Source organism: Centropristis striata, chromosome 3, assembly GCF_030273125.1.
Source record: "Centropristis striata isolate RG_2023a ecotype Rhode Island chromosome 3, C.striata_1.0, whole genome shotgun sequence".
NCBI classification, from domain to species: Eukaryota; Metazoa; Chordata; class Actinopteri; order Perciformes; family Serranidae; genus Centropristis; species Centropristis striata.
In genome coordinates this window covers 7,802,039-7,819,268 of record NC_081519.1, presented here as the reverse complement: position 1 = coordinate 7,819,268, position 17,230 = coordinate 7,802,039, and the positions used below count along the sequence as shown (strand labels likewise).

The 17,230-nt window shown below is 37.7% G+C and overlaps 2 protein-coding genes across 2 annotated transcripts in view; one reads left to right on the top strand and one right to left on the bottom strand.

Moving 5' to 3' along the window:
- eps8l3a (EPS8-like 3a) overlaps positions 1–17,230 on the top strand; it is a 188,079-nt gene that overhangs the window by 151,497 nt on the left and 19,352 nt on the right. The window lies entirely within an intron of this gene.
- On the bottom strand, positions 763–16,034 carry LOC131967274 (S-adenosylhomocysteine hydrolase-like protein 1). Its single transcript, XM_059328630.1, has 17 exons — positions 15,587–16,034; positions 11,536–11,647; positions 11,153–11,296; positions 10,853–10,953; positions 10,393–10,495; positions 9,407–9,501; positions 8,267–8,373; positions 8,035–8,151; positions 6,572–6,635; positions 6,149–6,237; positions 5,803–5,873; positions 5,498–5,592; positions 5,244–5,342; positions 4,742–4,810; positions 4,413–4,491; positions 4,013–4,133; positions 763–3,529 (listed from the first exon to the last, which is right to left on the bottom strand). Exons 1-17 carry the CDS (start codon positions 15,764–15,766, stop codon positions 3,523–3,525), a joined length of 1,653 nt encoding a protein of 550 aa, XP_059184613.1. The 5' UTR covers positions 15,767–16,034; the 3' UTR covers positions 763–3,522.

Genomic DNA, 17,230 nt, shown 5'->3' with positions numbered 1-17,230 from the left:
GTGGTTAGGTAAACCTCTTGTGGGTTTGTATCATAGGCTGTATGTCTTTATATTTAGTCTATGGTTCATGTGTATGTTCATTTTTCTTTTCTCTCTTTATGCTTATTTTTGTCATGGAACTGAAAAACATTTATTTTGCTTTCTTCTCCAACTCTTTGCCTATATTGAATTACATTACCTAAAGACTTGTGTTATAAATGAAAAATGTATTTTTCAATCAACTATTTTATATTCTCTATTCAATTATTGTATGTATATGTATATATTTTTACTTTTTCATTTAGTCATTTAGCAGATGCTTTTATCCAAAGCGACTTACAGGAAGAAAAAAGCAAACAATCAAGGTATAGTGCAGTAAGAGCCATTAGTGCAGCAATTAGTGCTAGTGACAATTCTTTAAGGAGTAGAATTATTGTGTGTAGAATTGTGTTGGTGTTTTTTCAGTTTCTGTATTACAAACCAATCGCAAAAAAATTAATCTGAGGGCCAGGGACTGTTGCCCACATTGCCTGGTTGATAATACAACAATGACCTTGATTTAATACTTACATAAGTATTTGTGGGACATGTAGGTTATAAGCCATTCATTTAATTCCATTTTATCTAATGTTCATGTCATTATGGACAAATACAATATAGGCCTGCATAAGAGATTACACAACAAATATCTAATGCAGTGTATCACAGTATTTGCAGCTACTGCTAATTTCCACTGCTAGATGGATTAGGCGTGGTTGTGTGTGAAATAAAGCATCGAAACCATTTTCTAATTTAAACAGCAGTTTATTAAAGGGAAGAGTGCACATAAATTTAACAGGGTATATGCTGCTTAAATGATGTTCTTTAAACTAAACTACAGATAGTGTTGAAAATAGAGGCCTACTTTATAGCTAATCATTTACAGAACTTTGTCTCCACATCAACAACTTCAAACCAGCAACAGTGCACAACTGTCAAATCACAGTGGTATTCTTATTTAATTCAATCTGACAAGAGTCAAGCTGTTTGCTCTGTTAATAACACATTCATTTGTCCCTATAATAGAGTTAAAACTAGGGTACGATGACTGTTAATATTAGTAAAACAAGAGGAATTAATTATTAAAGGCATATTTTAAGTGCTATTATAAAAACACCACTGTAAGTATGTCTGATCAAACTGGGATGAAACACAAACATTAAAATGAATGTAAAAAAGTACAGCAGAATGTAAAACGTAACACACTGATGTCTACAACTGTTTGTCATCTTACAGTAGTGCATATTTTTTTCAAGAATGTGAAACACTGATTCAACAACCATTGCAGAAGTAAAATACTTTTGACAGAAGAAAACTGAGTGTGTTTTGCTGCATAGCTATCACTGTATATTGCAGAACAACAGTACTATACTGGGAGGAAAACACAGTTGTACACGTGAATATAAATTACTAAGTGAGTCACAAGGCACTGTCAACTGACCAGTAACCATGGTTACATCGCTCATCCTGCTGACAATGATGTCCTCACTGAATGTCCTTGGCTCTGAAGCCTTTAAAGCTGCTAGTGCAAAGATGAAAGCACTTCATAGTAGCCTCCTGTGGGCTACTATACAATTAAACAGCAGGAGTAAGTTACAAAAGATCAAATACATGAATTACTTGTAACTCTGTGGATGAATTTGAGGTTTTGTGAAGGGTGATGCGACAGGACACTGTGTGAATACATGTGGAGCAAAACATTAACTAGGTGCCGCACCGTCAGGACGGACAGTAATACTGTCAACTGTTTGGAGAAAGATCGACCCGCAGAACACCAACATGATATGCAGTATGTTAAAATGTGTTGAAAAGCTTTAAATTCAGGAAAACTAACTACTACCTGCACGCTATATAATTTTAATTCAAAAATAATCACTCAATTAATCAACTAACTAATGCAGCCACACATTAAAAAAAATATGTAAAGTGAATATAGAGAAGTAAAAGTGGCGTTATAAGTTTGTGCATTTAACAAGCTTCACAAAACTGTGCTCCAGCCTTTTGAATGATTAAAAAAAGCGTCAGGAAACAACTAAATTATTAGTATAGCTATAATAATGGTGCAATAGCGCAAGATAACACAGAAGGTAAAGCTAACACGTGTGTCTAGGTAAATGTGCTGAGAGCATTTATGGATATAAGTTTACTTCTCTGTTGTCAAATGACAACAGAAAACTAACTAGTTAACACAAGATCTGAGTCCTGTGACAACTAACAATAACCTAAATGTTGAACTTCAGCAAATACCATAATTAGATCAACTGTTCGGCGGCTGTTGCATATACAGCATAAACATATTATATGTTACACTGTTTAACATGTGACTTTACACAGAATATACATAGCTGCAATAGTGCAAACTGCATGAGAATGACGTAGCATGGACTAAGGTCAGACAGTGCTGATCTGTTAAAAATATATTTACAAATAATTTGAGATATTTGAATGCCCTGAGGTGCAGATACAATCCATACCAGACACCGAAACCTCAAAAACTGACACATCTTTTCAAGAAAATAAATGCTAAGCCGTCTCTTCTGTTTGCTATAGTTACTTTTTTCTCCCAGATGTGCAGGTGGTTAGGAGTAATGTGGATGATACTACAGAAAACTGGACATTTCTTCTGTATAATGTGGATGGAATGTATGAAGTAAGTGAGCGATGCCACATTAAAGCATAAAGAAAACGTTAAAGCTGTATTAAGTGATTTTTGACCACTGGGGGGCAGAAACAAACCCACAGAAACACAGCCCTGATTTACAGTCAGATTATTAAGTTGTTATGGCTCATTTGTCAGCAAAGAATTGCCTACTTAAACGTCAAGCAGACACACAGCAACATCTAATTGTCTGGTCACCTGACAAATTTAAGATGATTTGGTTCACCTATTCCTGATAGAAACATTTAGAGGTTGTCTTTCTTCACTAGTCAGGAGTTTACAGCAGCTCTCTGTGTTTTATGTACAGCTAAGCTTGTCTAAGCTTATTTTTTCCTGGAAATGGCTGCCAACTGTTTCATACAAGAGAGTCAATACAAGGAGCTAACAGGGGCTAATAAGCTCAATGAGCTTTAGTTATATAGAGTTTAATATTAAAGCATCAACTGGAAGAATTTAAAACCTTTATATCAAAAGTTTCGCTTTGTGCAGGTTCCACTGATTTCAGAACTATAACCCTTCCCAGTCACAGTAATTTGGCACAATATATTAATTTCATTATTCAGTATCTTTCAGAAGTCTAAAATAACCTACAGTTGGAGCCAGCAGTTATGAAAACAGATGAACCAGGAAATAAAAATCTCGCTTCACAGCAGATATAAGTGCTGTGGTTCCTGCCGTCTGCAGTTCTGTAGGAAGCAGCAAGTGAAGCAAAACTTGCTGTGGTCAGTAAAATACAACTAAATATAAGCTGTGCATCCTGTGAAGAGTATAAAATACACTATACATAAATCTTTCTTTTTTTTCTCAGGGATAGGTGATGTTTGGAGGTGTGGTTCCCTTGCAGGCTAGTACCTATAAAAACAAACAAGTTTAGTTAAAAAAATGTAAAAAAAAACAACAACTCTGACCTTTATTTTATAGCTATTCGTTCTAAAGTTGCAATTGTAGACAGTATATAAATTCAATTTCACTTCCTCCCACTTTACAAAAGTGAAGCCAAAATATTCCAGATACAGACACGTGCCATGTGTTGCCTCTTAGAGGCGGAGTCAGCACAGTAGTGATCAGCTGGTGGAGCCTTGGTATCAAAGTCTATACCCCCACCAGATTAATCGCTAATCAATCACAGCTGTCAATCATGACTTCCCACCCCCTTTTTATAGCATCAAATAACTAATTTAAACCAAAGTTATCAGGATAATAAACACTTAAATATTTCAACCAAAAAAATGTATTTGACAGATAGAGAATTTTTAGCTTCACTTTGGGGGATCCGTCACAGTGTCAGTATGTTTTATATACAGTCTATGGTTGCAACATCTTGCAGGATTGTACCTGTAGTAGTTGGGTTTAAAAGGGCCGTTCTTATTCAGGCCCAAGTATTTTGCCTGGTCATCAGAAAGCTCTGTCAGGTGGGCATCAAAAGTGGTCAGATGAAGACTGGCGACATATTCATCTGAAATACACAGATGTGGTTTAGTAAGAAAGAGATACTTATACATACACAAGACTCAACACAGGAAATGAATTTATGTCTCCTGGGTAAAACTGTGCTGAAAGGTCAAAGCCTGACTGAGATTACCAGTCACAGCGCCACCATCACCAAAGGGCAAGAGAAAAAAGATTTTCAATTTCAATCTGAGCCCTGTCTTGCAAGGCAGACTGAGAAAGAATCTAGTGATACTTATAAGCTTTAAAAAGTGCAAGTCAAGGTTAAGTATCTTTATATCCTCACCCATCTTTTTGGGAAGCAAGTAAACATCCTGCTTGTATCGTCCCTCCGGAGCGTTGTACAGCTCTATAAGGGCCAGGGCCTGGACACAAATAGATTGAATGAAGAACAATAAATGTAAACAGGCATTTATTGATTACATAGTAACAAAAACAAATCTATGTAGAGAAGCAGTGTGTTGGTGCTGTAGTGCACTGTATATTAGGAAATCCCATTATGTCCTACATCCATCGTATCTTACTAAAAAACGTAAATGCTCTAATACCTGCAGAAGATAGCAGCAATAAGTGCTATATCTTTTTGCAGGCTGTCTGTCAATACCAACACGTTACCTGAGTGGTGGCTGTGATGGACAGGACAAAAGTAGGGACAGTAGAGCAACTGAGGTTAAGGAGACGTCCCTGTTGAAGAAAACAACGTGTTATTAAGGACAAAGAATTTAAATAGTATAAATATCATGTTTAAGTATCGCTGTTCGACCTCATTAAACTTTCCATATCAACATGTTGCTGTGGAAGAGTGTAAGAGTAGTAGTGGGTGTTATGGGTGGGTCCTGAGAACTTTTACCCAGCAAAATCCAATTAAGTAAAAGCAGTATTGTCACAAAAATTTGCCTTAAACAGCAAATCTTTTCAATTTGCACAGTGCAAATCATTTCATAAGACATGTTATGTGCCATATTCATTGATGTTTTTGTATTTCAGTTGCTTAATATTGCTAGAAAGTCATGTCAAGTAATATTTTGTTCTCCCCAAATGAGACTTTCACCACATGCTCGACATCTGCATGTATTTATCTGGTATGGTTGCATGGCGTACAGATGCAGCCGGTTACCTCAGCCAGCAGGATGACCCTCTTGCCATCAGGCCAAATGACGTGATCCACCTGAGAGCGCACTCTCTCCCAGGTCAGCTCAGGGGTCCGAAGGCTCGCCTGGAAGAGATGAGAATATCAGTCCCTCTCAAGTCTGACACAGTGTGACTGAGCTGCCTCTTAGGACACTCAGTGTTATGCACAATGATTAAACATACAAGTGCATTAGCTCAGGCTGAACTTTGTATTCTTCCATCACACTAAACACAATTTACCACATCAATCTCAGTATTGGAGTGGCCCATGTTGCAGACAATGGAGCCATTTTTCATTCTGTCCAGCTGGTCTCTGGTCACCACATTCTTGTTCCCTAGAGAAAGAAACAATCATTCACCTTCAATCGGTTTACACTGTCTGCTACACAGGACGTGTCGTACACTTATTATTAGGTTAAAATGATGGTGCAAAGGACCATGTACTGAAAAGTGTTTATTGTATCAGACAAGGCTAAAATAATGTTATTCCTTGCCAGTACATCCCTATGAGTACTTAACACCTGCATAGTACAAAGTGCAGTTACCAGTGCATGTGATGATGACATCAACCTGGCGAATGACCTCATTCAGCTTGACCACCCTGAAACCGTCCATGCTGTTAAAAAAAAGAAGATGTTCAGCGTTCTGCCTCAGCGGCAAACAGGAATCTATTATTTAGTGATATGCAACTCGACTCAGTTTAAGAGCTGGAGGCCCTGATGGGCCAATGCACTGTGTTTCGCTTAAAGCTAAACATTATGTATGAACGTGCATGTACAACATGTTTCTTAAATAATTAACCAAACATAGTTAGTTCACTATGCCATGTCATCCATAATGCTGAATGTCCAGTTGTTCTTTAACATTCAACACACTTCCTGTTGTGCTCACCAGGCCTGCAGGGCACAGATGGGATCAATCTCTGTGATGTAGACGACAGCTCCGAGAGCTTTCAGAGCAGCACAGCAACCTTTTCCAACCTGCACGTACAAGATAATAAACTGTGTGACCGCAAAGTTACATACGCCAATTATTACTCAGCCCTTCATAAAGACATGACACTTATCAGTATTTAAACACAAGCAATCCCATTAAGTCTCTATGTACTTAATATGACAAGCCTGCTAATCTCCTTCTCCTGGAGACTTTGATTCTTTAACATCAACAGTCAGAAGAAATGTGATGACAGCTATCCATGACTTGTGTTGTCTGAGGTTTTATCATTGCGATGTATCATTGTGAATATTTTCACAGCTTCATGATAAAGATTAATGCGGCATGTTAATGTTAATGTTAAAGGAGTTAATGTCTCACCTCACCGTACCCACAGACGACCACCTGTTTGCCTCCAAACATGACATCTGTGGTTCTCTTCAAGCTAGAGAGGTTTGAAGCATAAAATTAGCACTTTTATGTGGAAGTGAGAAACTGGCAATCTGTAGCAGCTCAACTCCAAAATATTACACTGACACGCAGTAGAAGTTCTGTGGCAGTACAACTTTTTACAGTTCTGGACAATATAACGAGTCAAGCTCTTTACAAAACAGATTTCCATAAATATCCCAGTGCAATAAATGTTATGGTCTGATGACCATAATGACATTCAATGTTATAACCAATAATGGGACACCTGCTCCAAGACATCAGTGTACCTGGCAGATTATTAATCAGAAGGAACAGCAATAAATTATGAGCAGTGAGTGTAGAAAGCACTTGCTCAATGCAGAGATGTGCACACGTTGTTAAAGAGTACTAGGCTATTTATATGCTGTCGTGGTGATAATTAACAGGAGGGTACTAAATACAATAACAGTTGTGTTCTCAGGCTGTTCCGCTCAGTGTTGACCAGAGTCCAGAGAGTGTTCACAGCAGAAGATCATTACAAGGGCAGCAGCTTTTTTAAAAAGCAACTCAGGTATAATATGTGAATTCGATCTCTATGGAGCAGGTGTCCTGGGATGGCACCAATGTCTCCTGACCTTTTTCAGTGTTAGACTAAACAAAAGGTCTGACGTTTAGCTTGTGGCAGCTGATGACGAGATGAAGAGTTTTCCTTTGAACAGCTGAACTGAAATACAGCTTGCAAATTTCCATGATTTAAATGAATTTGCCGTTATGACATAATCAATTTGAATGTGTTGTTGGCAAGTTCACAGCTATTGGAGTGAGGGGGCAGGCATTGTTTGATTTGAACCCTCATCTTCTTTGTTTTTGAGTTTATTAAACTCTAGATTGTATTCACGATACCTGAACGCCCTGATTCAGACATATGCTACCTCACGACCGTTGCGCTCTTCAAATGAACAGCGCCTGGCTCTGCCCCCCGTTGGTCCAAGACAATCCAGACTCTTTGCATTTCTTGTTCCCCGCTGGTGGAACACACTACCAGTTCCTACCAGAGCAGGGGCGTCCCTCTCTACCTTTAAAAAACTCCTGAAGACCATCAGCTCTTCAGAGAGCATCTTCTTCCTAGCACCACACGATAATTCTACCCCTCAAAGAATTGTCACAAGCACTTATTGATGCACTAATTATTATTGCACTATACCTTGATTGTTTGTTTTTACTCTTCCTGTAAGTCGCTTTGGATAAAAGCGTCTGCTAAATGACTAAATGTAAATGTAAATGTACCAGAAAGGACCTTTCATTGGATGTTGCATTTCTTTCAGACCCTACTTGTCACTGTCCAATAAACAAACTATACTACTATTTTAAGTTCTGCTTTGTTATTATTCAGCCTTCCAAAAACCAAATAGCTCAAATTCAAGTTTACTCACCCGTCCAGGATTGACTCTCTGCAGCAGTACAGGTTGTCAAACTTCTGCTTTGTCACAGAGTCATTTACATTCATAGCCGGTACACACAGTTTCCCAGCTTTAGAGAGCTGATATAACCTAGACAGAGGAAAGAGTCAACTATAAATCTTTCACTTCATGTTGGTGCGTGTTGCTGTGGGTGTGCCACTAAATATTTTATAGGAAGCATGTATCTTTTTGAGCAGTGAATCACCTGTGAACCCCAGTGACACTCTCCTCTACAATGCCCCTGATCTTCTTGAATACATTGGGGTATTTCTTGTACATCCAGTGCGTCAAGTCTCCTCCATCATCAAGGATCTGGAAGATAAGAGGAAGATGAATAAATTAAGATAAGATAAGATATGACTTTATTTAATTTAAGCAAATATTTAAGTATAGCTATTCATTGAAATCATTTGAAAAGGATGACTGCTCCTCTGGTGATTATATTAACTATCTGGCACATGTGTTTGTCTGTATCATTCACATATCACAGTCTATTGTTACACAAACTGTCACATCAGGACATGGTCACGGATGCACGAAAGTGGGTGAGTGGCCATTGCCTGCCAGGCCGGTTTAGATACGGCGACAGTCAATGTCTCCTCCATCTTGGCTCAATAAGAAAACTACAGCCAGTGACAGCCAAGTGTGTTCCCCTCCTTCGCTCTCATAGAATGACATAGAATGGGAGTTAAATATTTGCCTATTTTAATTTTTGCACATACACTACCAGTCAAAAGTTTTAGAACACCACAATTTTTCAATTTTTTTAATGAAATTCAAGCAGTTCAAGTCAAATGAACAGCTTGAAAGGGTACAAAGGTAAGTGGTGAACTGCCAGAGGTAAATAAAAAAAGGTAAGCTTAACCAAAACTGAAAAATAATGTACATTTCAGAATTATACAAGTAGGCCTTTTTCAGGGAACAAGAAATGGGTTAACAACTTAACTCTATGGAGTCTTGGGCTATTTTGTCCATTTTTGAATTCTTTTCATGTCTTTGTAAGTCATTTTGTGTCTTTTTTTGGTCATTTTGTTTCTTTTTTTTCGTTTTTTTTGTGTCTTTTTTGTCATTATGTGTCTTTTTTGGTCATTTTGTGTCTTTTTTTAGTCCTTTAGTCCAACATAAAATGTGATTTTGAATCTTTTTTTTACTTTCAAAACACTATCATGCTCAATAAAGAATTTTAAATGTTGCAAATGTGCATTAATTTCAGAGTACACTGAGACATTAAACTGCATAATTTTCAATTAAATTCTGGAAAAGTTGGTGTGTTCTAAAACTTTTGACCAGTAGTGTATGTGACCATGCTCTCACAAAACTAGAAAAAACTATCTTTTCCACGTACCATGTTGGGCTGCCAACCCTCATTGTTGACACAGCGGTCAATACACCACCAGAAATCATCCTCAGACTCCCCTTTCCAGGCAAACACAGCCACACCTGAAACATAACAGATGGGTAATATGTTGAAGAATCTTACATAAAAAACCCCGTATTTGTCTGTAAGCTGCCATCAAAGAAACCAGCTGTGCATATGACAGGGATTAGTTATTGACACTGTGACGGTGAATTATTGAGAAAAACAGACTCATCTATTTCAAAGTTCTTCGTAGTTGTATTGTATTTAACAATTCTACATTATATATATTTGTGAAAATGCCATGTGGTTATCCTTATTGGATGCAAAAACAAGTTCTGTTCAACACTGGCAGACATTAAGTCTTTATTTTTAAGTACCCTATAGCCAAATGAAAATGTATGTTCTTTTCCACATAAAACAGCGCAGCATGCAGCAGACTATGCACAGCAATAACTTCCTGAACAGTAGACACAAAGTCAATCCCCAAAATGCATGATCTCCACTGAGCTACCCCTAAATCTGTTGTAACCCCTCTGAGCTTGTCAGATCATGAAAGGTCTACTGTGGAAAATTAGTACATACTTAAACCATCACATAGCAACCACAGATAAAAGGCCGAGGTAGTGCTTCATTTACTAAATGGCAAATCTCATGTGTTCCCATTATTGCTGCAGGGGTGATTTTTCAAGAGTTTATTAAACATTTCCAGTATTCTTGGTTCTTAAAGAAATGAGATGGTCATATGGCAAAGCACAACCTCTGCCCAAGAAAACACCTTATACTAATAACATGGTCCATCATAAATGTTTCCTGTTCATAATTGAGTTAAGTGCAATTAAAAGATGTGTGATTTCCACACCTTGGCTTTGGCGAGCAGCAAAAACAGTGTCCACTGCCTGTATTCACCCTCACAAACTTTATCATCATGAATAATTAAAGCAGCCGTTCTTTTCACCTTCTCTACTGCTTACCGGTCTCTGACAGAGCAGCAGCCACTTCATTCTGTGTCGAGTAAATGTTACATGCAGTCCAGCGGCACTGAGCTCCGAGAGCCACCAGAGTCTCGATCAGCACCTGAAAACACAGGGAAGCACAAGAAAATGGTCAAATAACACACAAACAGACTGTAAATCAATCATTGTATAATGTATTATTGGGATCAGCTGCTTGTTGATGGCTGATGAGTTTTCCAAGAAGCACATCCAATTGTGTATTTTTTGGAAATTCAGGCCACACCACAGTAGTTAAATCATTCAAGACTCGACAAGAGTTGACTTAAGGTTGTTTTTTTTTTTATTCCTGTTTTCTAGACAGAAATAGTGCAGAAACGGTGGATAAAAAATTGACCAAAATCATTTTCCTGATCAGAGGCAATATAACACTGCAGCATTAGGTCGGGTGTTGAAGCTCAAAGTCAGAGAGAAGTCTTACTGCAGTCTGGGCAGTAATGTGCGTGCAGCCGACAATCTTGGCACCTGCCAACGGTTTCTCACTCTGAGCTCTCTTCCTGAGTGAGATCAGCGCCGACATATCTGAACACGAGAGAACATAAAAAAGGGATTGAGTGAGAAAGAATCTCACAAAACTCGTCCATGGCTTTCATCCACGTGTCAATCAAGGATTGTTATTCACAATCAGAGTGCCTCAGATACTTTGACTTTAATCAACACTATGGTTTTCTATCTGCTTCTTCATTCTCTTTCACAAAACTCATGCTTTGTCCCTGCTTACCTTGTTCTGCGATCTCAATCTCACGCCTGCCAAATTCAGCCTGTTTAATGTTCTTGACACAGAAGTCGCTGCTGCCCTTAGAGTTGACCTGAGTTTTGTCCCTGGGCGATGTCTCATCGTCAGAGCTATCCGTGTAGGACGCAGCTGTGAAACGACACAGAACTTAAAATAAACAAACTGAGAAAAAAAAAACTGGTGTAAGGAATTTAGAGCTTAACATTCACCATCTCTCTTCACCCCTCTAAAGTCTAGTGAATTTACACAGTATAAAAACACTGTTGTTGGGTTTTTTTTTTTAAATTAAAGACATGCATGCAAAATATTACACTGCAGGCAAATTGAACACTGGTGCACACATGTATTAGACTGTCTCTCCTTCTTACCGGAGCTGTAGCTGTCTGTGGATGACTGAGAGATGGATCGGGACAGGGATCGACGACCTGCCTTGGTGGGGAACCTGCTGAACTCCTGCTTGTCCTCCACAAACTGGATTTGCTGATATATTGAAAAAAAATCCCATTACACACTGTAAATGCATTTATAGACAGTTTAAACTGGAGCAACGTCAAATAAGTACAAATCTAGTCAATCACCAGCCCGATTTAAAAAAAAGTTAGGAGTTTGTTGTCTTGTAAATGTTCAAAACTGATAAGTTTTGTTTGTTCCTTGCAAACATACACTCTGAATTAGATGCATTCTGTTTTTATTTGAGTCCTAACTTGGACTCACGACAAGGACTTGTAAAACCAAGCTATTATAATATATAAGTAGCAGCTGTAGGCTCGGTGTAGTTTAAAACACAGCACATATTCCTTTTGAGAGATGGGAGTTTAACTGTTCTTTACTTTGGTTTTTCTTGTGTTTTTGTTTACAGCCTTGACCAGATGTGGATGTGGTGGCTTTAAGATAAATCAAGTTCTTTGCTAAAAACACTTTGGCAACATGATAATCCTTCTCAAACTAGTAAGCTTATTTGGTTGTATTGCCAAAAATAGACGTCTGGCTGTGGACCAACAGCCATTGCACCATCAAGACTGGAGGCCCATCTGACTCATGCTTGTGTAATGATTGTGAACATCCTCTCAGTTTACCACGATAGCCTTGATGCCTCCAAAAACTTCCAGAAGAAAAAAAAACGAATTAAACTCATTAGATTTTTATTGGGCATTAGAATTGCTTATTACCTGTGAAGTGTATTACAACAAATTATTTTAATGTTGTTTTAAAAGTGACTGCTGATTAATTTACACAAGAGTAGCCTACTACTCTAATTAGAATCAGCTTTTTGCAGGTTTATTCCTGCATCCGAATGGGTAGTATGGGGGGGGGGGACCTGGTGTTTTTGTTGTGTGTACCTAGCTTTATGCCTCGTCAGCTAAATTTTTACAGCTGTAACCAGATTTTTTTGTTGACAGGGATTTTGCATGCATCATAGACATACGAAACAGTGAGAAAAAAACTCCAACATTATTTGGAGTTAAGGTTCGGACTAAAGGAGGGGCAGATCTCTTATATTATCTGCACCTCAACAGTTTCGGGAATGTTTTGTTTTTTTCCCTCTCACCGTGCCAGGTGAGATTGTTTACTCTATTTTTGCCTCAGCAAGAAAAAAAAGGGTTATATATAAAAAAAAATGAGAGCACGGGGAAATAACAGTTCTCTGTCTACAGACCACAGTGTGTACCAGCCTCAATCTTCTCATCACTGAATGAGAGTCAGGTTCTTTTTACACTCTGACATGGCCCATCTCTAGTTTCTAGGTACTGAAATGCCTCCACATACCAGTGAAAATAACATGGCAACAAAGAACAATGTGAAGCTGTTTTCTTGAGAGACACCACATATTTCCTCCTGGACAGGATGGCGTGGGTTGCAGGATCCCAAAGCCTGACTGATATTGGTTCCCTCAGATCTCAGATTGTATCTATTCCCTGCACAAAGTGCATATTACAGACTCCAGGACGTATGCCAAGTGATGGTAGTGATGTTGTTAAAACCAATGATAATTGGGTTGAATGTGTTACATATATGCATGTTTTAAATATTTATAATATGTTTAATGAATATTGTGTTTAAGTTGGTGTGTGTTTTTGTCCACCTGACTGAAAGCGAAAGCTGACTAATCTCCAACCATGTTTCCAAGCTTAATCATTTGTCACCTTGCAGCCTAACTAAACCATCAACAGCTAAATAGTAACTACAGAACATAAACATTAAACAAAACGCATGTAACATCACACCTTAACATGAGCTAACGCTTTCTGTCAAAATAAATGTCTTCCAATGGGCTTTGACCGTGGATCACTGAGGGCATAAACAACATGGACACAGCAAACAGACCTCTTCTCTAACCTTTTTTTTGCGAGGGCGACCTTTGACCTCCCATGAAAGATAAAGGAGGGTATCACTTAACTTCACCAGTAATTTTTCTTTCTGTGTCTTACATACATTGCCAAAAATGAATTTATGTATATAGTAGCTGTCTCTAGTTCACTTTGAAGACTTTAAATATGAACCCTTTTGGTATCTACAGGATTAAATCTTTGGGAAATAGGCTAGTTGTCAAATATTATAATTTTAAAAGTATAATACAAAATAACAAGCAAATTATTTAAGCTGTATTTCCATGACTTATTACGTCTGATTTCATTCCAACCGTAGAAGTTTATGACTGCTGTAATATAGAGTTCCTTTCTGAAAGAGAATGAGGATGTGAAACACTTCTATAACGCAGCTGCCAGGCTGACTAATCAATCTTGAGAGTTGAGACTTTGGTATGACAAGATTCCTGGTCATAGTTGAGTTACATGAGTAATAGGTTTGCTCAATGTGAAAAGACAACAGAGTGTGTATTTTGTCCGAAACCTGGTATTCATTTAAACACTCGAACTTAAATGATGTGTGCAAATACTTTACACTTGAAAGCCACAAAAATTCAAGGTGCAACTCTTCCTTGTTCCTTGAACGTGTCAGTTAACACCCTTCTTTTGTGAGAGTTACACGGAGCAAATCATTCAGTTGTTTCCTTGAGTTGGATGTGGTAAGGGAATTGTGAGGAAGGAAGTAAAGCAATTTGTGAAATAAACTGGAAAGACTAAAATAGAAATTGTGTCTTTTTTTAATTCCATAATGCCTTATATAACATACATAGTACATGCATATCTATCACTTACATTATTAATCTGCCAGCCTCTGCACTCCCACTACATCATTGTGTAGGTATAGGATGTATTATACAACAGAGACTCAGAGACAATCCGAGTGTATATTATTATTAATATATATTTCATGCAATGTTCCTTAAAATGTGTTTAAAAGTAAGTGTAAACTGTATTAACCTTGCAAGTGAAGGGTTAAGATATATGTTATTTATTTTATTTACCAAAGGACTTGAGGATATTAGTTACTGAGCATACTGTGGGCATGATTGGGTAGCAACAGATTACATGTAATTGGGATTATTTAATTAGATTAGAAGAATAAGTGACTATAATTCGCCCAGATTAAGTTTGAGAAAATGTGTCATCAGATTAGTGACAAGGATTACATGATCACATTATTTATTGTCTTTACAATATGGCAGTTTAAATAGGTTGTCAGTTTTATTGGCTAGTTTTATTATATTATATTTATTAATAATAATAATTAATTTCCTTGTATGTATTATCCTGTTCTTATTTTGGTATCTTGTTTCTTATCTTGTTTTGTATTGCTGCTGGGCACTGAATGTTACAAGGTGTAATTTGCAGTGCCTTCTGAATGGTGTCTTATATTTTTGTTAAAGTTAATTTAACTCCTTTTTTAATTATTATTTCTGGATGATGGGATTTTTATTCCTTTTACATTTATGCACATTCCTTTTAGCACATTTTCCTTTTTGAGTAAGTACTACTCTTGTGTTACAAGAGCAAAGTCCTTTATGTGGCCTCAAACTAAAGAAACAGCAATCCACATGTTGTGGAAAACACACACTACACCTGCAGTTTTTGCCAGGGCTGTTTTTGTAATGGTCATTTGATTTGACCATGTAAATGCTGAATATAGAACCATACATTTGCACTGAAAATGTTTTTGAGATGTTTAAAGAGAAAGAAAAGCAATATTAGTGGAACTTGTTTTTTTGTGGTTGCATCAATTTTAAATTCCATATGCAACATTATCAATGCTGGATTTGAAAGTAATCCAAAAACATTCAATAACCATAGACTGTATAAATAACTCAATAACTCACTACATTTTAAGGTAATCTAATCCTGACCCAGCCCTGGCTGTGGGCAGGTAATATGACCTGTTGTGAACCCAATGTCTTGTGGTGACACTGACCCTGGTGCACCCAGATGACCACAGACATATGAGGTACACGAGCTACAAAACTAAAAGCTCTATGTTCATTTTCTAAACTACAACACAGTGGGCTCGTGTGTACAGTCTTACCTTTTTAACTGGTTTGTGAGTGGGCACCGCGCTGAAGGCTGACGACAGCTCTCCCATGTTCATCTCGCTGTTCTTGCTCACGGTCATGGCTGAGTATTTTTCCGCAACGTTTTCGCTCTCTTTCACCTCTTTACTCGCCTGTTTCAGCTCCAGCTTCGTGTCCCCGGTCTGGTCCGACATGTTGACGGTGTCTGTGAGAGTCTTCTCCGGGAGTAACGTCAGAGGAGCTAATGATATCCCCGCGCTGCTAGCTAACTACTCTGCAACAACGAGCGGAAGATAGGCTTTTAAATGACACTCATGTAATAACAGAAAGTAAAATGAACTAACTGCAACTGTCTATTAATCCTCCGCTTTGATTTGTCGCTGACAGATGTCGTTGTGGTGTGTGTTGTTATGTTGCGTAGAGTGCAGCAGTGAGTCCCTGCTGCCTCAGCTGTCACCTGGCTGAGTAACTTTGTGGGCGGTGACCAAACCACGGAGGGGGCGTTGTATTTATACTGCTGCGTTCAGTGGGAGTGGGACAACAAAGGTAACCAATGTTCACAGCGTTTATTAGGAAAAGGTTCTCAATCTTGCCAAGGACCCCTTACAAGATACAGAATATCGTCACCCTGTTAAAATAACCGCCTAACTCATTTTCTCAAGTTTTGCAGGAAAACACAAAAAACTTCACCAAAAGTGTAACATATGACATTTATTGATCATTTCACTCAAAAATGATGTAATAAAGGATGGCTATTGGCATATTGGCACACTGTGTGTAAATTATGTAATTTAAGAGAAATAAATGACTTAGACCATTTTTTTAACATGCCTTTGTGATTCAAGCAAGATATGGTAACACTTTATTTTGAAGGTGTCTACATGAGAGTCACACAAGGCTGTCAGAAACATGACATGACAAGTATCATGAGCATTAATGTTACTTCAGAGTGTCATTAATGTTCATGACATATCCCATGTCATGTTTATGACACGCTTATGTCACTCTTATGTAGACACCGTAGAGTAAAGTGTTACCAATATTAGTGTCACTGTCAACAATAACACACTGATAAACTAAACTGATAAGTAAACAATCTCCCTCTAGCTCTTCTTTGCTGGGTTCTTATCTGATGCCTATGAATGTGGCAAATTGTCAAAGAAGTGATGATCTTAAAGGGGTAAAATCACATGATCTGATCAACTGAGGATGTAGGCGATTTTACCATAGGTGGCCGGCGTCATTAGGAAATGATTTAGGGAAAAAACAACAACAATTTTGACAAAAAATGACTTTTTTTTTAACAGTGTGACACAATGTTAACAGCATTTATTAGGAAAAGGTTCTCAGTTTTGCCAAGGACCCCTTACAAGATACAGAATATACCTTGGACCCCCTCATGTGTGTTCCTGGAAAAACAATGTCACAAAGCCTGATTCATAAATTTTTAATTTGAAATGCATTTCAGAACATATCATGAGATAGTGTTTCACCCTAAGTGAAAATATATGTTAAAATAAATCGTGGATTGTGATTATTTCAAATTGTATACAATGCAAAAGTGGAAAATATAAAATGTATAATAAATATTTATTTTAAAAAAACATACAAAAGAACAATTGGGGCTTGAATGTGTTTGGCCTATAAATACTTTGTGG